The 23,696-nt window shown below is 34.2% G+C and overlaps 1 protein-coding gene across 4 annotated transcripts in view; it reads right to left on the minus strand.

Moving 5' to 3' along the window:
* Positions 1 to 23,696, minus strand: part of CSMD3 (CUB and Sushi multiple domains 3) — a 1,211,731-nt gene that overhangs the window by 273,250 nt on the left and 914,785 nt on the right. For all 4 annotated transcript variants that reach the window (XM_054518783.2, XM_063726791.1, XM_063726792.1 and 1 more), the window contains 3 exons: positions 18,279 to 18,417; positions 15,381 to 15,568; positions 4,058 to 4,252 (listed from right to left, as the gene is read on the minus strand). In XM_054518783.2, coding sequence (XP_054374758.2) covers positions 4,058 to 4,252; positions 15,381 to 15,568; positions 18,279 to 18,417 — 522 coding nt within the window. The remainder of the gene's footprint in view (positions 1 to 4,057; positions 4,253 to 15,380; positions 15,569 to 18,278; positions 18,418 to 23,696) is intronic.

A 23,696-nucleotide genomic window follows, 5' to 3' on the forward strand; every position in this document is an offset into this window, starting at 1 on the left:
ACACTAAAAAAAAAAATAAACAAAGAAAAAGCTTTGCTTATTTTCTCTCCTAGGAATCACATTTAACTTCCTATTTACGCACTCAAAAGCAATGCCTACCAGTCAGTCAAAGTTTCATCAGAGATTTTAGTCAGGATACCTACTGTGGGATGGGACCTAGGCTGAAAAGCAGCAAAGGGACAGTCACCTAATTCTCAAACATTGATAAAATTAGAAATAGAGGCATACACATATTAATGTATAGCAAAAGCAATCACTAGAATAACCCCAAATAATATAACTCTGAAACACTGAAGAGAGGGATTGTGTATGTTACATCATCTTTTTTATCAGGGAATAATGAGATATTATTATCTAGAACTGGTAAATAAAGAAACAGATCTTCCTATGTTACATGGAGTTATGGGAGGGGACATCAGAGCAATTAGAACTAGAAATTAGAATCTTCAGCTTCTGACCAATAAGAGGATAGAGACGGATAAGGCAGATGACCATTGCTTTAAATATGAGCTACTTTTTTATTATTTTCTTAGTTATCATATGCATATCTCAGATACAAATAAAAAAATTATCTTAAAAAAGTAAAAAAATAATTTGTTTTTATGAACAATGAACCCTCTGGCTTATTACACATACTTTAAATACTAAATTTGACTTTTAAGCATTAAGTTAGACCAGATGTGGTGGCTCATGCCTGTAATCCCAGCACTGTGGGAGGCCAAGGCGGGAGGATCACTTGAGGCCAGTAGTTCAAGACCAGCCTGGGTAATATAGTGAGACACTGTCTCTGCAAAAAAATAAAAATAAAAAATTAGCCGGGTGTAGTGGCACATGCCTGTAGTCCCAGATACCTGAGAGGCTGAGGTGGGAGAACTGCTTGAACCTGGAAAGTACAGGCTGCAGTAAGCCACAATTGCACCACTACACTCCAGCATGGGTGACAGAGTGAGACCCTGTCTGAAAAAAAAAAAAAAAAGATATTAAGTTATTACATCTGAAAGTCAGCCAGTCCTGTGTATAAGTGCTGAAGAAAAATAATTTGATTTGTGTGACATTGATTAGGAAACAAAAATATATCAAATCTTCCTTATTGTGTGACAGTGACAGCCACGGACCAATGTTTAAAATAAGTTATTTAATATGATTTTCTCAACAACCTTGCAAATTACACAATATCTTATGATTAGATATACTAAATTGAAAAGTCACGCAGAAACCCAGACTTTTTAAAAAAATTCATTGTTTAGTATTAAATATATCTAGTTCTAAAACAGGATTTTTTCCCCAACTATACTAGAAATTATTGGTTGCAATCATAAACTTATCTTGAACTTTTTTTCTATTAGCTTAAAGAATTCACTGAATAAATTTTATTTGATTTCCATAATATCACGTCCATTTTGATTAAAAGTCTAATAATACTTAACTGATGGTAAAAATTATCTGTTAGGGAAATTTTTAAATACTCCACACCTGTTCAATTTTCAGGAGTGAATGAATGCGTGTATTCACATCATAATATAGATAAATTATTTTTAATTAATATTAAAATGACAGAAGTATACTACTTAACTAAAACATAACACCCAATGCAAGATATGATGCGTGTTTATCAGCACTTTGCTTCTCTTGGAACACTGCGTTGGAAATCACAACTCCCATATATTTATATTCCAACTTTTCTCAGAAACTTTACTAGATTCTCTGTATGTGTTGTGTTTACTAATTGAATCTTCACAATAACCTACTGAATTAATAACTATTAATCTAGTTTTAGAGATTTAAAAGTCAAGACTCAGCTTGCCTTAGGTCACAGGTGTCAGAAGACATCTATTTGAATCCAGGTCTGCTGTATGCTCTAAATTGTCTGTAGATACGAACTATTCAACCAACATTAAGTATACTTAATTGGACCATAATTGATCCTATAAAATGGTTTTGGCTCAAAAGGACTTTCAAAAAAATATTATGGCACTTTTCATGCTGAAACTAACATTTCTATGACCCACTGGAAAGGAATATGATTATATTAGGTGGGCATATTCTTAGCGAAAGCATGCTTTACTCTAGTGTTCCTGACTTTTGCACCTGTCATTGAAAGCCATCTACTTAATCATTTATCTCTGTGATTAACATCTATCTTAATAATCTATAGTTTTTTGTGTCCTTTGATATTTCTGCATCAGGACTTTTAGTTATTTTGAATCTGGCTCCTGGAAATTTTTCAGAAATTTTCTATAGTTTCCAAATGATCATTGACAGTAAAATTTGAAAAGTTATTTTCTATGTTTAATATTTTTTCTAGCTAAATTAGATTTTTCTAATTCTAAATTACATAATACTAATTTCTATGGTTCTAAATTCTAATATGACCCAGTGACCCTTTCTCTTAAATTTCTTATAAACTTCCATGCCATCAATCACTTATTCTCTCTTTGGAATACTTAATCCCAAAGTAGTTACTACTGTATTTATTCCTTTTACCTTCTGATAGATGAACCATAAATGCAAGTCACAAATTAACCAGCTGTTCTGGTAATCATGGACCAATCAGAAGATGTCTACCATTTCTTTGTTTCTTATAACAATATTTTGAAGTAAAAAATGTTAATTATCTCTATTTCGTAGATGAGACAAAATAAACCCAGAGAGGGGTAAGTCAGAAATTGTGCACATGTAATTCTTATAAGTGAATACATTCTACAACTAGGAAAAATTATCATGTATATTAGATATCAAAAATTGTCATTTATTTTCACTGAAATTAATAGTAGAAAACGCAATTTATATCATAGCCCAATTCAAACAAACACTTGAATGCATGCAGGTAAATACATACACAGATGTATATTTATTGTATTTTGTTTATTTCTTTATATATAACAAAGAAAAGTTCCAAAAGTAATATGTACTCTCAGCCAGTTGCGGTGGCTCACTCCTGTAATCCCAGCACTTTAGAAAGCGGAAGTGGATGGATTTCTTGAGGCCAGGAGTTTGAGACCAGCCTGAGCAACATTGCAAAAACCCATCTCTACTAAAAATACAAAAATTATGTGGGTGTGGTGGTGTGCACCTGTAATCCCAGTCACTAGGGAGTCTGAGGCAGGAGAATCACTTGATTGCAGGAGGTGGAGTTGCAGTGAGCCCAGATCATGCCACTGCACTCCAGCCTGAGCAGCAGAGCCAGACTCCACCTCAACAACAAAGAAAAAAAGTACTCTCTCTATCTTCCTTAAAGTATACTTTTTCCCTATTATTTTTATTAACTTTTAATTTAATTTTATTTGATTCACTTTTATGTCTATTATAAAAATGCTGGTCACAACCCAATGAATTGATTTTATGATTCACTGTTGGTGGCCTATAGTTGGGGAAATCTGTCCTAGATGATATCATCTCTGTGTTAATTTTTGTACAATGCATTAGGATCATTCAATGGATTAAGGAGTCTCTAGTAACCCTAAGCAATGATATCACTGTTTCTCTGTTTTTCCTTTCTTACTGTATCTCCATTCTTATATACAGAGAGTTATATACAAGTATATGATTTTCAAATATGCAGTATTATATCTCCTTCTAGACAACCTAATTCCTAGAAGAAATACATATTCTTCTTTATCCTTATTACAGATAAAGATTTATCACCAGTTCTTAATAATATTTAAATTATTAAATTTATCTACTTGTGTTGAAATGTTAGTTTCAGTGTGTTTGTTCCTCATGTACTCAGCCAATATTTTCTGAGCACCTAACGTTTTCAGGTACAAGTCCTGAGGGCACACAAATTAGCATGACAGGCAGTAACCCAGTTCTCAGAAAGTTTGCCTATTATAGTACACATATTGCTTTAGAGACACCTGGGAATATAAGCACTTTTCCAAAACCAGGTCTTTATTGAATTCAACTTTAAAATGTTTGATAAAATCTCTGCATTGCCAATATGACACTTGTAGATTGTATGTGGAATAGTTGATGTTTTGAAACACAGAAATGTCTTTAAATATTTTTTTGATTTTTTTCTAATCATGAAAATTCAGCCAAAAAATATGTTTCTTACCATGACAACTTGGCAAGGCTCTATTCCATCCAGGTCTTCCATCATCTCCCATGATACAGGTGAGTGTTGAATAACCTTGAAGAACATAACCAGCATCACAGTAATAGGTGACTGTTGACCCTAATTTATAATCCATTCCAAGTCTGGTGCCATTCATTATATTGCCTGGATCAAAGCAGGACTCTCGGAGTTTTGCTGTAAAACAGTGTTAGTATAACATTAATTGCTTTAAAAATCAGTTGACACTCTGTAATACATGGGTTCTGCATCTGTGGATTCAGCCAATTGCAGATTGAAAATATTTGGAAAAAACTGTATCTGTACTGAATATATACAGACTTTTTTGTCATTACTCCCTAAATAATACAGTATAACAACCGTTTACCTAGCATTTACATCATATCCTGTGTTATTAGTAATCTAGAAATGATTTAATGTATGTGGGAGGATGTATATAAGTTATATATTCACATCTGTGAATGTTAGTATCAGAAGTTCTGGAACCAGTTGCCCAGGGATACCAAGGGACAACTGACTGTTTTTATGGACCTTTAAGACATGTTCATTTATTTTTCTAACCCAGAAGGAAAAGCAGCAGCAGCATTTCTGTCTTTGTTTGGGGGCTCAAAGTACAAAGGAGCCCTTATCCATATCTGACAAATTGCTAATGCATATTTATTAGTAAGATAATAAATAAATTCTATAGATCTCATTAAATTTAGTATCTAATGCATATAGTCAAACATAGGGCTTTAGAATTTATTATAAATATTATGTGCTAATAATCCATGTGTAGATACTATAAATGAATTACTTTAGAAAAAAAGAAGGACCCCTTATAAAACATCTTTATTTAAAAGATCTCCCCACAAGTAATGCCATGTTACTGAACCTAGAAGTGGTTTTTCTTCCTATGTTGAGCTCAGTTCATTTCACCACCTACAGCAAAATAAAAGGCCCTATTTGTCTGCCCTGCAACCATTTTTCTTACCCTATTTTCTCCAGTCATTCTCCACATTTTTGTCATCGGTCTCCCATTATAAAATAGTAAAACCCAAACCACAGTATTTTTTGACAGATTTTCTATCCCTATGCAAAACACTTTCAAAACTAGAGGTAACAGACAGATCAAAAAATAAAATCCTTTCACAACAGATGCATTGTTTTCATTGTACCCAGATATTGAACAAAGAGACTTACAGAATAATTTGAAAATATGTAGAGAAATGGAAAGATTAGCTCATTCATTTTATGGCAAAGGTACTAGAACAACATGTTTGTTGTTAACAGATCTGGATGAGGCCTTGAGATTATTTCCATTTTGTAATTATTGATTACTTAAGAAATAATAAAGAAATGTACAACGTAAAGGCCATTACAATAAATCAGGATAACAAATGTAGTGATTTTTTACATTAGAATTTCTTTTGTGCTAATAAGAAATCAGACAGTGGGTATATCTCTGAATATGAGTCATGGGATCTTTTAAATGTAAGTCAACGTTATCTTGGTGTTTGGCTACTACAAACATATTTTTATATCAAAATATAATTAATTACACCAGTAAAAATATGTTTCTTTCATTCATAAAAGTTTGCAAAGAGTTTAATGTACTTTAACATTTATAAGAAATAATGAGAAATCTGTGCTTTAAGAAGAACACTACATATAATTTCTCCCAATTCAACTAAAGAGGAAATGGTAGAACCACACATTTAAATAATTTTAATAGAATAACAGATAAATGAGGATGTTTCCCTCCCTTCTTTCCTTCCTTCCATCCTTCCTTCCTTCCTTCCTCTCTCTCACTTTCTTTCTTTCTTTTCTTTCTTTCTTTCTCTCTCCTTTCTTCCTTTCTTTCTTTCTTTTGTTCTTTCTTTCTACAAATACTTAAGGGCTCACTACCCTAATATTTTCTTTCTTTTCTTTTCTCTTTCTTTCTTTCTCTCCTTCTTTCTTTCTGTCTCTTTCTTTCTTTTCTTTTCTTTTGTTTCTTTCTTTCTCTCTTTTCTCTCTTTCTCTTTCTCTTTCTTTCTTTCTTTCTCTCTTTCTTTCTTTCTTTCTTTTCATACTTAAAGGCTCACTACCCTACTAACTCTGGAAATGTAGCAGTGGACAATCAGAAAATGTTCTGGCACTCATGGAAATTACAGTCTGTTAAAGAAAGCAATTATGCTAAATAAAGACTTGTGATTTTGGCCTGCTGTATAAAGGGAAGCATTCAGGAACCTCACTAAAAAGTGGTATCTAAAGTGAGCATTGAGAGAATAAGGAACAGATTAGGTGAAAAGGCGATGTGAAACTTGTTGGGGAGGAGGTGTGCTGACATGTGCAAGTAGATAAATGTGATTCCTGGGTTTCAAACCAGAGCTAAATGACTGGATCTTCTCCCAAGCACACATATACACATACACACATTGATACACTTACACAAAATTTGCACTCCATATATTATACTTAAGCTGCTCTGTAAAAATTTTCTCCCAAACCATGGAATATATTTCTTTCACATAAAATATTCACACAACTCTTTATACGAAAGAACCAGCAGGGTAACTACTTAATTTGATCACTAAGAATGGGGCTTTAGTGATGCAAGGGTTGATTTGTTTATTTATAAAAAATAAAACCTTACATTGTACCTTCCCTTAAACAAGCAGGAAAACACAATGTAATTTTTAGACAGAACAGAAACCTGGCATTTATAGCTGGGCTTCGTAAAATTGAGCTAAGTCCCTGGAGGGTAGAGGAAGGATTTAAATTTCTGTTTAAAAGGATTAATCTCGTTGACAAGTCTATTCTCCTAATATTCATCTTTTGAAAAGTTTGCTTTCTCCTTCTTTGAAGTTTTCCCCAATGTTTCAATATAATGTCAGTGAAACTGTAATGCAAGCATCCGGTTTTTTAAGGAAAGGGAAACGTGTTTGACAAATTTAAAAATAATGCCTCTGCAATGATTTTACATTGCTAGCCTCAATTTGAGAGAATGCCCTTATCTTATTATTATGTTTACATACTGCTTTAAATCCTTGGTGAATAGCTTTCTATGAATAATACTGCCTTTGTTTATATCCACATATGCCATAGCAATTACACCTGGAAATTCTGAAAACACCTGGAGAATACTTATATAAATGTCTAAGCAGTAGCTGGAAAGGTGATTTTAGTTTCTGAATAAAAATTATGAGGCAGACAAGTTATTAGCATTATTTTTATGCATAATTAATTTTTTCTACTTAATAGTGATTTGCTTACTGAACAGATACTAGGTAAAAGAGTATTTTGCCTCCTTGCAGTCTCCAAATAAAATATATCAGAAGATATATTTTAGATCCGCTGCATCTAAAATATTTGTTTTCTTTTAAAATTATTTCTGCTGAATATAGATGTATATGTATATATATTTATACTATATATGTTTTATTAGAGCTAGAAGTGAACATACACAATAAAGCTTACATCTTAATTTTTTTGGTAGCTCAGGCTGGAGTGCAGTGGCGCAATCTCGGCTCACTGCAAGCTCCGCCTCTCCGGTTCACACCATTCTCCTGACTCAGCCTCCCGAGTAGCTGGGACTACAGGAGCCCACCACCACGCCCGGCCGGTTTTTTGTATTTTTAGTAGAGACGGGGTGTCACCGTGTTAGCCAGGATGGTCTCGATCTCCTGACCTCATGATCCACCCACCTCGGCCTCCCAAAGTACTAGGATTATAGGCGTGAGCCACCGCGCCCAGCCACGTCTTAATTTTTAATTAAAGGCAATAACAAATGCTGGTGAGAATGGGGAGAAAAGGCAAACCTCATATACAATTGAGGGGGATGTAAATTAGTACAGCCACTATGGAGAACAGTATCAACAGTATAGAGGTTCCTCAAAAAACTAAATATAGAACTACCATATGATCCAGCAATCCCACTGCTAGTATATATCCAAAAGAAAGAAATCAGTATATCGAAGAGATATCTGCACTCTCACGTTTATTGTAGTACTATTCAGAATAGTCAAGATTTGGAAGCAACCTAAAGTGTCCATCAACAGACAAATGTATAAAAAAAAATGTGGCACATATATACAATGAAGTACTATTCAGCCATAAAAAAGAATGAAATATTTGCAACAACATGGATGGAACTGGAGGACGTAAGTAAAATAAGTCAGGCACAGAAAGACAAATTTTGCATTTTCTCACTTATTTGTGGGAGCTAAAAATTAAAAGCAATTGAACTCATGGAGTTAGAGGGTAGAAGGATGGTTACCAGAGGCTGGGAAGGGTAGTGGAGGTGTTGGGGGGAAAGTGGGGATAGTTAATTGGCACAAAAAAAAAATTAAAAAGAATGAATAAGATCTAGTATTTGGTAGCACAACAGGGTAACTATAGTCAATAATAATTTAATTGTACATTTAAAAATAACTAAAAGAGTATAGTTTGATTGTTTGTAACACAAAGGATAAATGCTTGAGATTATGGATACCCCATTTACCCTCGTGTCGGTTATTACACATTGTATACCTGTATCAAAATATCTCACATACTCCCTAAATGTATATACCTACTATGTACCCACAAAAATTAAAAATAAAAAAGGAAAACTTTTTGTTGTTTCACTTATTTGTGGGAGATAAAAATTGAAACAATTGAACTTGTAGAGATAGAGAGTAGAACGATGCTTACCAGAGGCTGGGAAGAGTAAGGGGTGGGAAGTGGGGACAGTTCATGGTATGAAAACAAAGTTAGATAGAATGAATAGGGATCTAGTCTTTGATAGCACAACAGGGTGACTACAGTCAACAATAATTTATTGTATATTTAAAAGTAACTAAAAGAGTATAATTGGAATGTTTGCAACATAAATAAATGATAAATGCTTGATGTGATGGATATCCCATTGACCCTGATAATGATTATGACACATTGTGCACCTGTATCAAAATATCTCACGTACTCCATAAATATATATATATACCTACTATGAACCTGTAAAAATTAAAAATTTTAAAAAGGAAAAAGACCACTAATTACTTTTTAAGTGCTATAGAAACCAACATGCTTAAGTCAAGGTTTGTGATATATGCTACAAAACACAAAAATATTTTTACTATCTAGGGCCTCAATTTATATGTCCATTTATTTGGGTGTGCATATTTTTATATCGAAAATAATGAGATGTTTGTTTTACAATGATCATTATAAACATCATTACAAACATTGTTAGCCTTAAGAAACTGGACAATTAGAGAGGAAACATTTATCAAAATAAGAATAGGAAATAGGGAAGCTGATAAGACAGACCCTGAAGACCCTGAAGTGGGCAATGAGATTTTCCCATAAATGGGGGGTTTGAGGACCAGGTTAGAAAAGTAATGAGATTGGATCTCAAGAACAGTATTGTAAAGAAATATCATCTGGAGTATAAAAATAAGACCTGGTGGAATTGTGTCTAAATGTGTACTGGTATAGTAGGTGAAGACAGTGGGTGGAAAAGAAGGATGTAGTTAATGGGATAATTATGTATTTCTCTCTACCTATACTTATATTTTTCTTTGCCTTTATTCTTAATGGTAATAATAACTTATGTAGTCTTGTGTAAACCATTTTAACAATTCGATTTTCAATTTTGTCCTTTGTAAAATGGGGATAGCAATACTTACAATGCTGTTCTGTTATGTTTTTATTGCATTTATACGTGCATTATCTCTGTCCTTCCCATACCTACTCATGAGGTTTAATCATTGAACCTAGAGTAGAGTGAGTGCATAGTAAATAATATCTTTTTTTTAAAAATTACATTTGTAGTTCTTTATCTATGACAGCATGAATCTTAAGTTTTTGGAAAGGATGAAAACATTGAAATTGATCAAGCTGGGGAAATAGGGAGGGACATATATTTAGCTGAGATAATGGCAAATAGGTTTTATCTCAATTGCTTAACTACTTGGCTTTAGTAAGGGCTACATGGAATGTTACCTAGAGAAAGCATTATAAGGTCATGACCAGTTTCCATAAGAAAGAAAGCCATAATCAGTTAAGACCATCTACCACTGGATTGCTAGTGAGATACTCCTGCTGCAACTTTTATCGTAGTGATATTTGGAAATGTTTTATTAATACTAATTTACAGTAGAACCTCACTTTATCTCTACAGATTTGCTAAAAGGTTTTTTCTTTCTTTCTTTCTTTCTTTCTTTCTTTCTTTTTCTTTCTTTCTTTCTTTCTTTTTTTTCTTTTCTTTTTTAAACAGGTCATATGTATAAGCCTTTCAGCTTGCAGGTATAAGTAGCTATTTCTAAGCCAAGTTCTCATGTATAAAATTTAGAACAGGAATACAGCTCCAAGGTTTCTTACACTTAAAGAATGTTATTATTCTAATATTCAAATTATGACTTGTTTTTAAAACAGAAAACACCTCTTTATGATGCTCAAAAGCAATCGAGTAACAAATTGAATAATTACTGTGTGTAGGCACTATTCTTGGCACTTAGTGTATAGTGGTGAATGAACAGATAAGGGCTTTCCTCTTAAGAAACTTGTATTTTAGAATATGTGTAGGGGGCTACTGGATTGAGGGGGATGCACATAGTAAGTAAACTTAAAAATAAATAAGTGAATAAATAAGCAAGAAAGTATCAGATATTGACATTATTAGGTAGCAAGTGGAAGATTTTGAAATTAGGCATACAGAAAAAGCAAAAGAAATATAAAGCAAAAAAGAAAAGAAAAAGGCTAGTAAGTATAAATATACTAAATACAAGGTATCAAAAAAACAGAAAAAATGCAATTTATATGCACCTGAAAGCAGGCTTTCATAATATATAAACAAAAGTGGTAAAAATTTTAAGAAAAATGGCAAATTAAGAATAGTAGATTTTACCCAACTATTTCAATAATTGCTAAACTGAGCAGGTTAAAAAATGGTGAGAAGATGAATATTTAACAATATAATTAGGGAGTTTACTGGATGTATATAAAAACTTGCACTCATTAGATGATACAAATTTCTCTCCTAGTACACAAGGAACATAAATATTAACGATATAATAGACCACAAAACAAATCCTATGACAAGCCAAAGAACCAGAATCATACATATCTGATCATGCAAGTAAATTAGAAATTTATAATATAATAAGTTATAGATTAAAATTTTATTTTGATAGTTTTTTTAAGTAGGACTTCAGCGAAGAAAAATCATAATGCTATACTTAGAACCAATTTAGAATAAAATTGTGATAAATCTCTACATATCAAAACTTTTGCATAGCAGCTTAAGAGGTTCTTAAATGAAAATGTATAGATCCAAGAGAAAAAATGCAAATTAATAAGCAGTATTGGCCGGGCGTGGTGGCTTACGCCTGTAATCCCAGCATTTTGGGTGGCTGAGGAGGGCCGGATCATGAGGTCAGGAGTTTGAGACCAGCCCGGTCAACATGGTGAAACCCCGTCTCTACTAAAGATACAAAAATTAGCCAGCTGTGGTGGTGCATGCCTGTAATCCCAACTACTCTGGAGGCTGAGGGACGAGAATTGCTTGAATCCGCGATGCAAAGGTTGCGGTGAGCTGGGATCGCACCACCGCACTCCAGTCTGGGTGACAAAGCGATACTCCATCTCAAAAAAAAAAAAAAAGCAGTATTTATCTCAAGAAATGAGAAAAAGGATAAGCAAATCTAGAGAAAATAAAATGGAAGAAATAACATAGATAAAAGCAATATTAATAAAAATATTAAACAGTGTTAACAAAAACATGCAGCAGCAAATAAAGTAAGAAATACTGTGAATATTTTCATGTCAATATGTGTGAAATCATGAATGAAAGGAACTAGTTTTTAGAAAAAGATTTTTTAAAATCTAAGTTAAAAAAGCTAATCTAAATATATTTACAACCATTAAAATTCCACCACCTTAAATCACTGGGTCCATAGTTTCAGTTCTAGAAAACATTCAAGAAACAGATGATCCTATCTTATACAAACTATTCTCGATACTAGAAAATTAAGAATGCTCCTAAATTTAGGCAGGTAGTGTAATCTTGATATCAAAACCAGACAAGGAGAGTAATAAGGACTAAAAATTATAGCCCAATCAGATGGTACTAAATCAATGATAATGATACAGGAGTTAATAAGAAATCGCTTATGCAGATAGTAAGGTTTTCCTTTTAATGAAAAGGAGCCCTCAAATCACTTTCTTTTCTAACAAAGAGCAGCCTGTAAAATGGAGCTGCAGACATAGACAAGCAAGCCAGAAGCTTGCACAGGTGAATGCCCACAGTTGTGCCCATAGGAAAAGGCTACCTGGGACTAGGCATGTCCAAAATGGGGCTCCATCTGCCCTTCTCTTTGCCAAACCATGAGTACAGTAAGGAAAAGACAACATAGCCCCTGCCAGGCAAAGGCTCCTTTTGCATAAGAAGATTAGGGTGGGGTGACCAGCCTTCCCCGCACACTATGTAAATGTCATACCTCCTGGTCAAACCAGTCTGTGGACCCTGTGTAACTCAGACACCGCTTCCTCAAGCCTGCCTATAAAATCTGACGCAGTCAACAGCCGGCTGGCTTTCCCCTTTCGGATGCCCCGCTCTTACGAAACAGAGAGAGCTGTCCTCCTTTGTCTTTTTTTTTTTGCCTGTTAAACCTCTGCCCCTAAACTCACTCCTCATGTTTGTCCCTGTCCTTAATCTTCTTGGCGCCAAATGACAAACCCTGGGTATTTACCTCAGTCAACAACACCGTTTCAATAATATAATATATTTTTGTAATAGAGAGTAATAATTCAGTGGCAATATACACCATAGTTAAAACTCGGGACCATAGTTAAAACAATTAATAATAATTGAATGAACTCGGGAGGCGGAGGTTGCAGTGAGCTGAGATCACCACTGCACTCTGGCCTGAGTGACAGAGCAAGATTCCATCTCAAGGAAAAAAAAACAAAAGAAAGAAAGAAAGAAAACCTCAGTATGCAAAATAGGAAAAAGATGCTCAACTTAACAGTAATAAGGGAAAAGGCAATAAAAATGACAATGAGATATCATTTAACACGATTAGCAACTTTCAAGTTTAACAAAAGCACTGGTTTTTAAAAACCGTGGAATTTCTGAAGCTCTCATCCTCTGATTTTTGAGAGTTTACATTGGTACAGCCTCTTTAGAAAATAATTCGGCAATATAGAGTTACATTGAAGAGGTTCATACCCTTTGACCCAGTAATCCCACTCTTAGGTATACAGATGTCCTAAAAGGAATCTCACAGATATGTTCAAGAGGACATGTAAAAGAATGTTCATTTCATCATCATTCATTTCTGGTAGTAATAAACTAGAACAACCTAAATGTCTATCAGCAGAAAAATTTATATATTAACTTTGATATAGCCATATGGTGGAGTATCATAAAGGACTTAATAAATTAAAGCTATTTGATTCTAACTCTGATAAATCTCAAAAACAATGTAAAGGACCAAATCAATTTTCAGAAGGATACATACATAATAAAAATATGAAATTTGTATGAAAATAAGAAATATAAAAATATGTGCAAGCATAAATACATGGAAAAGATAAGTATGAAATTCAGGATTAGGGGAATACTAGCATGAAAAGAGCAGGAATGTCAGAAAAATGACCTTGAATGCTCATTATGGTTTGCCTAGATGGCCAGCTAGCCAGGTCCCCACAAATGGTAAGGGAATTATGTACCAGGTGGTTAGAGTGGTGTGGTCAAGCTCACTCTCTCTAAAAGAGTTTCTAACCCATAATCCCAAGGTCTAAACTTCCCCTAAGCATCTTCTGATACAGAGCAGGTAGCATTTGCAGAAAACCCTAATAAACAGCCAGCACCCCAAACCTCATTGTCTGTGCCAAATGGCCAGTATATTTTCCTACTAACAAGGCCATTTTCCTGCTTTTTCTTGTGAAATGAGAGACTTATGGAGGGATCAAGCTTTCCACTGGAATGAAAACTATACTGTTTATGTCCAGCAGATAACCTTGCCCTAGCATACAGTTCCAAGTGATGACAGAGATATCAGAGGACTCCAAGCATCTGTTTCTTGATGACTTGTGAGTTTCATTTCCCTAAAAACATCTTTCTTACCCATATCATGTGTTGTGAAATTTATCGTGACCTCTTACCATAGCCCTGAAGAGACTAACCCCTGTTCTTATGGCAAATGCAAAAGGAGTTTCTGTTGTATATGTAATATTTGATTTTTTAAGACAAGAATAAAGAGATCTGAAGCAAATATAGCACAATGTTAATTTTTGTCAAGTTGGCTGATGAATGCTTTGGAGTTCATTATTCTATATAATTTTCAGTTATTGAAAATATTAAACAAAAGGTGGTAACAAATCAAAGCATGTGTTTTCAGAAATCAGTTGATAACTTGAGGTGAATTATCAGTATGCCCTTCATGGACTCAGTAATTGAAAAATAAATTTAAACTTTACACAACCTAAATCTAAATCTGTTCCTGTAGACATAAACTATAACATTTTAGAAAAATATATTTATAAATATCCATAGGTATTCTAACATAATTCATTTAAACACTAGCAGAAGTATTCTAAAACATTATAACTCTATTTCTTCTCCTTATTATGAATATTGACATATTTAAATATCTGTAGACATTTTCTTAGAGACAGGGTCTTGCTGTCCCAGGCTGGCCTGCAGTGGCATGATCATATCTCACTGCAGCCTTCATCTCCTGGGCTCAAGGGATCCTCCTGCCTCAGCTTCTTGAGTAGCTGGGACTACACACGTATGACATCCCTCTTGACTAATTAAAACAAAAAAATGTAGAAATGTGCTCTCACTATGTTTCTTAGGCTGGTCTCAAATTTCTGGGCTCAAGTAATCCTCCTGCCTTGGCCTTCCAAAGTGCTAGGATTACAGGCATGAGTGATGGCACCCAGCTTACATATTTTCTGAAATACAGTTATCGTCTACGTTGTCCCTTTTATCACTGAAAGTGTTCTTCAAATGAAGGTATTTAACTGAAACTTCAGCTTCTAAAAAATGAGGCTTTTTTTGTATTTTTTGTTTTTTAATATTGTGTGGCTCCAGCCAACTCCTCCAACATACTAATTGTTAATTTGTTTGCCTGATACCTTTCCTTTGGTAGTAATTAGGGAAATGCTAATTTCCTTCTCACTAATAAGAAAATTCTACAGTGAGAACGCTTTTATGAGATGAACTGTACATAATCTGGATTTAAAAATACACATAAAACTAACCACTAACAATGAGCCATACCAAATTATTCTCCTGTATAAAATATTTATAATTTAAATCATGATACTAACATGGAATGTTCATATTTACCTTTGTATTCTAGATGAAATCCAGTGTAACTAACAGATCCATCACTCCGAAAAGCCAAATGCATTGTATTTGAGCTGCTTTCTATTCTCTCTGGTAACTTGCTGTCTTGAAAACTTCCAATCAGTGGGCTATTACTGTCTGGTCCATCATAGATATAGAGGAAGTCATAGTTTGGTTCTATGCTAAAACTAAAAAAAGGAAAAAAAGGAAAGAACAGAAGAAAGAAAGAGAAGTAAGATAATTATTATTAGGCTATTAGCCATAATAGTTATACAATCAAACATTAATTCAGTGCTTAAAAATAATAAAAGACACTGTCAAAATAAGCTAATATAAAAAATCACCTGGCAACAACATATTTAATATAAATATCAAATAAGCAGGGGAAAAAGAAAAAAACTTGATATTTTTACATATTTTTTAAGTTGACATTGTATGCAGAGGAAATATAAGTGATTGTAAGACAAAGAGTTTAGTTGATGAAAAGATACAGGACTTGGAGTCAGAGAATGTAAGTTCAAGCCTTGTTTCTGCCCTTATTAGTGACATATTCTTATGCAAGTTACTTTATGTGGAGAATAATATGTATTTTTAAAACTTTTTCATCCACATATTTTGCATCATGAAAACACAAACTATTTTTTTCTTCATCAATAGTACTCCAAAAAATTTAACTCTACAATCAGATACGGACAAAAGCTGAAATCAAAAGCTGAAATATATTATTTACATTTAAATAACTCAAATGAAGCTTTGCACATTGTATTAGGCATTCTTTTTCCTGAAAGTAAATATATTTTCTTCTTTTAAAACCTAATGTAGGAGATATCAAACCAATACATTGTCAGAATTAGGTAATGTGAAAAAGGATATTTTAGCATGTAAATGATTCAAATCAGTTGTGTTAATATTGCAAGATTTGCATAATAAACTTGCCTTAACAACCTTCAAAAGTATAACAATTGTCCCACAATGATCATGGGACCCATATATTTAGAAGACAGGAGACATGCAATCAATTTCTGTATTCCCTAACTCATACTGTGGTAGAGAAACATGGGGAAAAGGATAGATTCATTTAGGTCAGCAAGAAAAGTCAACCGGTTTATGATATAAAATGAAACCAGTAAAACTTGCCATTGTTAAACATTCATCAGCAGAAAAACTATTTTGGCAAATTTTATCATATTTGCCTGCATCTAAACAAGAGATTTGTTAGGTGAAAGGTATTATTTCCAAACCTAAAGAATTTATAGAGTTAACGTTCCACAATTCTCATCCTTTACATATGCATGTATAAGAAAGAAGAGTCCAGCTACTCAGTTTACTTGTGCATAAAGAGTGGTAAAGAAAGAATGGGATAGTGCAGAGGTTCCCAGACTTTTCTTATATATGGGCCCCTCTAACATGAGAAAATTGGGAGACCATCACACTATTATATTTTGTTTTAATTTATTCAGTAGCTTCAAAAATGTAGTTCAATTAACTTATCCTGAAATTTTTCAGTGGATCTGAGGCCTGAATTTGGTAACTGTTGGTATAATAATATAGCAGAAGTCAGAAGAGTAAACTTTATTTCATTACTTATTACCCTTGTTCTGAGATAAAACACAACTTCTTAATTTCATCTCTTCCAACATTAAACTTTGATGGTAATTACAACTTCCTTTTCTATCTCTGTTGGGAGAATCACTAGAAACAAGAGCTTTGTAAATGACACAGTAGTATTTATTATGCATGGAAGGCTGAAAGCTTATTTAACAATGGAACACAGTATATTTCTTTTTAATTAATAGTTTGGGACTAAATCAATACTTCAAGTATTGCAACTTGTTTGAAAATGAAATTAAAACAAAAATATTCTTTTTAAGGAAATTTTAGAGTTACTATGTTTTTTTTTTCCTGAAAAACTGAAAAGACAGTGCATGCTAATATTACCTTATGTTTCACAAGGTACTTTAATAAATATTAACTCGTCTTGCCAATAGTCCTGCTGTATAAGGAAGAGATTATGCTTTTCATTTTACCAATGAGTACATTAAGGCTCTTTAAAGTCAGTGGTCTACCTAAGGTCACATAATAAATGATAGAGCTAGAAATCAAATTCAGGTCATGTACTTCATGTAGTATATCCTTCTACCCTCGAGTTATCAACTAGAATAATTTTATATGTAAACTAAGCCCTGTATCATCCATTTTGATATTTCTAATGTCCATATTGATGTTTCCTCAATTGAGAAAATGGGGATAATAATAGTACTTAGCTTGGGAATTTGTCTTACAACAGGATCCTGGCGTAAAACTAAAATTATCATTGTTGTTGCTTTGGTATTACTAATTAGCAATGTACCACTACAAATTACAAAAATAAAAATTTATTTATTTACAATTATGCTAAATTTTTATGAGTTCAAATTGTCTTTACTTAGGAAAAACAAACTGGCCTCAGTATGTTAGAAAATATCATATATTTAAGCTTAACATTTCACATAAATACTAAGGAGCTTTAACATACTGGTGGCAAAAAAAGGAATTGTGTTACTAGACTCAACCTACCAATTACATCAACCTTAGATAATAAAGATTGGGGACTTTTCTACTTGGAAAATCACTGAGTTACTATTACCTAACACTTCCAGTGAAATCTCAGGGAAAGAGGCCAGGTTTTGTGATGCCAGCTATTAGCTTCATGTGGGAAAATGGAGGCTCACTCAAATAAATAACTTGCCCAAGGTAACACAAATGACAGTGGCAAAGCTAGAACAAGTATTAGCACTGGGATAAGTAAAAAATAACAAAAAATGCTATATACAGAAATAGGAATTAGTCTAGTGCAAATGCTAAAGCAAAACGGCCAAACAATATATTTTTTTAATGTGGAAATATATAAGAACTCACCTGATGAATGCCAAGGAGATAACATAGTCTGCATTGACGGTGATAGTCCAGTCACAGTCTCTGCTGTGCGGATATGGATGAGGGAAGTTTGGTGAAAGAATAAAGCCTGAAGATCCTGTTAAATTGCCTCCACAGGGTGCTTTAATTTAAACAAACAAATAAAATCTCTTTAAACATTAATACTATTTATTAGCTATCAACATTTCTGAAATCACGTCTCTAAAAGAGCTTATGAGGCTTTGTACAGACCTGACTTTCATAGTACCTGATGCTTGGATACAGCATTATCTTTCAAGAAAGACCATTAAAATATTGAATACATGCATACATACATGTATACATAAAATTTAGCTGCTTTATTGGCTTGAAGAGACCAAAAAGAATGCATATATACTTTTCTCTCTTTCTATTATTATTTTGTTTCATGTCAAAAGAAAAGCATTAAAAAAGTGGTAAAGATGATTTTCCTCTGGTTACCAGAAAAAATCAGATCAAAGCAAAACAAAACCTCTAATAATAAATAGAAAAATAAGATATGAGACATATAGCTTATTTTCATGTCTCTCCTGGCACCTTTATTTAGTACAGTTATTACAGTTTCAAACAAAGGTTTCCATAACACTTAAATGGAGAGCTTCAAAAAATTGTCAGTGATACTCAGAGAATAGATTCTTTAGGGGATTACTGTTGAAGTTTGCTAAACAGAGTTTGTGTTCGAGAAATTATACATTACACAGAAATTGACATCTTCAAAAAATAGAGAAATGAAGAAAGATATGGAGGTCTTCGTGGTGGGATGGGAGAGTGGGAAATACAAATAAATACACACACCCAAGTGAGGGACATTAAGATTAGGATTCTCACATTCTCACGATGTCTCCTACACATAATCAGTACATCAGCATTCTTCTCTCACCTTGGTTTCGAAATTGTAGTTTTCTGAGATAAATATGAGCATTCAGTTATAAGGGAAATGAAATTTTTTTGACCTATAAAACTGGTTTTGTAAGGAAGAGAATTTTGATTCTGGCAATATTTCAGCATTTCTGTTCTTTGCATGAGTTGAGATATGTAATATCATCACTATGGTTTGGTAATTTTTCCATTGTCTTTTGTCTGGTACTGCCTTCCTCCATGCACCTCTGCTACTCTTGTCTCAGTACCTGAGTCACTCTCAGAAAATTGTCTCAGCTCTTCCTATATTGAGAATATCTAGTTGCTCGGACTTAATATATTCACCACTACTTTCCCGTTGCTTATATGTTTTTGTGGTACATTATAAAATGATTAGACATAAACTGCTTCAATGTTCTGTAGTCCTCCTTCTCCAAGCTTAAATGCCTCCTGAATATTTCTCTTTACAATCCCAGGATAGAATCCCTCCTAATCAAGATATCACCGTCAACCTGGTCACATAATCCCTCTCCCTTATCCAAAACACTTGTTCAGTTATTTGTCTCCCTTACTTTTCCTGGCTTCCTCCACTTTGTCCACAAACATGCTCAGGTTTCTTTCATCTTAAAAATAAAACAAACTTCCCTATGACCTACTTACTTTCACTTTTTTTAACAGAAAATGGTTTACTATAAGGAAACACCTGCTTCATAAACTTAGATAAGACTCACTTATCATGACTTAGATAAGCTATCTTTGTCACTCTCTTGTTTATGGCAAGACCAGACACAGACCCTACCAGTTCCGATTCTTTGCTTCTAGCTGAACTGCTTGGCTCACTGATTAATCAGAATAAAATGCTTGTGAAACAAACTTTGATTACGTTTCCCTCCTTATTCCAGGCTCCTGAACTTTGTCCCATTCTCAGCTTTAAGACAGCACAGGATATTTCCTGAGAATAGGTTGGATTCAGAGCACAACATTCTCTCATCTACTATTCAATCAGGCTGCCCTTTCCTCTGACTTCATACCTGGTTCTCTCTAGCTTTGTTTAGCCTTCTCTAAAAAAGAAAAAAGCATTTTTATCTAACTCCTGAGATAGGTGCAGATCTTACAGCCTTAGTATTCCCTGTTGCAATAGTCTCTTCCCTGCTCCTTGCAATAATCCTGTTTGAATCAAAGTCTCTTCTTACTAAATTCTGATTTTTTTTTAATTTGGCATAACTAAGCTTTTTGAAGGGGACGTCTACTCTCATTGTCTCTTTCTGCACCCCTGTGCTGTATGTACCTATGGGACAGATTAAGATGACTAACAAGACTAACAAAGCGGAAAACTAAAGGAGGAAAATGTTTCTTATGTTGTTTCTCAAAGAAAAGTGCCAAAGTATTCATCATGAGAAAAATTATCGTAAGGTTTAAAGTTATTTTTATTTTAAATTACATTTAGAGAGACACAATAACCTTTCTATTACTTAGAGAGTCTAGATTAGACGTCTTTTTTTTTTTTTTTTTTTTTTTGGTACAGGGTCTCACTCTGTGGCCGAGGCTGCTGGAGTGCAGTAGCATGATCACAGCTCACTGCAGCCTTGACCTCCCAGGCTCAGGTGATCCTCCCACCTCAGCCTCCCCAGTAACTGGAACTACAGAGGTGCGCTGCCACGTGTAGCTAATCTTTGTATTTTTGGAGAGACAGAGTTTTGCCATGTTGCCCAGGCTGGTCTTGAACTCCTGAGCTCAAGTGATGGACCCACCTCAGCCTCCCAAAGTGCTGGGATTACAGGTGTGAGCCACCATGCTCGGCCTCTAGATGTCTTTATATGGTCCTTTCTATCTCTCATTCTCTTCTCAACCATTGCCCCAATACAAACATTTCTTAGCTTGCTCCCAATACGAACATTTCTTAGCTTATACTTAAGTGACTTCTACATTTATAATAATAATGAAGACTTTGCTGCCTTTATCTTTCTCTTCGTATCTGTATTCACTCTTAATTGTTGATCTTTATCTTAAATTCACCGTCCTAGTTTCTGGAATCTTAGAAGCCAGTGTTTCTGGGGTTTTCTTCTAGTGTCTTTATACAGACTTCAGTCTTATTACTTCAGTCTGATTATCATACACTTCTTCCTTTACATCTCCTTATAACTTTGGTGATCTCCTGAGTTCCTTACATAGTTCTCTTAATTTCTACTGTTAACATTTTTCCTTGCTGACCATATGTAAACTTATGATTTTTATCTTCTAATTTTTATACCCTGATAACACCTTTCCCTATCTCCTCCTACAGATTTCTTGGCTGAATTCTAAACCATATGCCAAAGTGTTTACTGAATATCTCTCTCTGTAGTCTATTGGTACATCAAATATAGAATAGCCTAAATACTCAACCTCAAATCAAATTGACTTCTTTTCCTAGGTTCCTAAATTGTTAGATGAGCATACCATCCACCTGTAGTCCCAAGCTAGAGGCCTAAGAGTCTTCTCTTTTTTTCACTGCATCCTTATATCCAATCCATCAAGAAGACCTGCCTTGTAGCTATTTTCAGCCTGTCCTTCTTTTCTTGCCTACTACCAATAGGTCTAACTCTTCTCTCTTTCTCGAATTATTACAATTGATAATTGAAATGATTATTCCCCATTTTTTTCCTCAGTGAAAACATCTAATCGTACTACGTATATGCATAAAATTCTGCAACTGTTTCACATTGTCTAAAATATACTGTTCCAATTCCCATACAGCCTTCATGATCTGACCCGTACAGCCTTTCCAATTTCATCAACCATCAGTGTATAAATTATACTCAAATACTACCATACTGCTTATATTTCCTTGTTCTTCCATGACTTTACTCATTTTGTTTCTTCTTCCTGAAATGTCTGCTTCCCTTCTACATTTATATAACTCTAGTTTATGTTTTTAGATTCTTCACTGCCTCCAGGAAGTTTTCCTGTAGACTCCAGAATGGGCACTACTTCATATCTCTCTAAACCATTATGGTATCCATAGTAACCTCTGCCAATCTCTGTTGTTTCTCTTATTGTATTTTATTTTAATATTCCACTCAGGTGTCAGTATTCATTACTAATACGTAATATCAACCCTCTGGTATCCATAGTAACTGCTGCCCATGTGGGTCATTTCTCTGCCTGTATTTTATTTAATATTCCATTCAGGTGTCAGCACTCATCACTAATATGTAAGCTAGACACTCTGTTTATATTTTATTTATTCCTAGAATTCAGTGCATACTATATATTTCATAATGCTTGTTGAATTGCTAGTGGTTCTTTATATTTGATTATGTAAATAGTGAAGATGACTGTAGAGATGGATGCACAATCTAATTTGTAGCTATGTGTTTTAATAAAAATAGCAACATATTTTACCTTTGGGGCTCTGAAAATAATATGTGAATATGAAAAAAAGTATAATAGCAAATGTATATACAGGCATACATTAGAGATATTGCAGGTTAACTTTCAGACCCCCACAATAAACCAGATATAGGAATAAAGTGAGTCACAAAACCTTTTTGGTTTCCAAGTCCATATAAAAGTTATGTTTACACTATATTGTAGTCTATAAAGTGCATAATAGCATTGTGTCTAAAAAATGTACCTAACGTGATTAAAAATACTTTATTGCTAAAAAAATGCTAATGGTCATCTGAGTCTTCAGTGAGTCATAATCCTTTTGCTAGTGGAGGATCTTGCCTAGATGCTGATGGCTGCTAACTGATCCGGGTGGTCGTTGTTCTGGAGTAGCTGTGGCATTTTCCTTTCTTTTCTTTTCTTTTTTTTTGAGACGGAGTCTCGCTCTGTTGCCCAGGCTGGAGTGCAGTGGCAAGATCTCGGCTGACTGCAAGCTCCGCCTCTCGGGTTCATGCCATTCTCCTTCCTCAGCCTCCTGAGTAGCTGGGACTACAGGCTACCGCCACCATGCCTGGCTAATTTTGTTGTATTTTTAGTAGAGACGAGGTTTCACCATGTTAGCCAGGATGGTCTCGATTTCCTGACCTCGTGATCCGCCCGTCTCGGCCTCCCAAAGTGCTGGGATTACAGACGTGAGCCACCGCACCTGGGGTGGCATTTTCGTAAAATAAGATAATAAAGAAGTCTGCCATAGTACTGGACTCTTCCTTTCATGAAGGATTTCCGTGTAGCATGTGATGCTATTTGATTGCATTTACCCACAGTAGAACTTCTTGGAGACAATCCTCTCAAATTCTGCCTCTGCTTTTATGAAGTAAGTTATGTAATATTTGAAGTTCTTTGTTGTCATTTCAACAATGTTTACAGCATCTTTACCAGAAGTAGATTCCATCTCAACAAATCACTTTCTTTTCCCAACCATAAGAAGCAACTCCTCATTCGTTCAACTTTTATCATGAGATTGTAGCAATCCTGTCCCATATTCAGGCTCCACTTATGATTCTAGTTCTCCTGCTATTTCTACCACATCTGCAGTTTCTTCGTCCCCTGAAGTCTTAAACACCCCCTCATCACAATCATCCATGAGGGTTGGAA

Source organism: Pongo abelii, chromosome 7 (genome assembly GCF_028885655.2).
Source record: "Pongo abelii isolate AG06213 chromosome 7, NHGRI_mPonAbe1-v2.0_pri, whole genome shotgun sequence".
NCBI lineage: Eukaryota > Metazoa > Chordata > Mammalia > Primates > Hominidae > Pongo > Pongo abelii.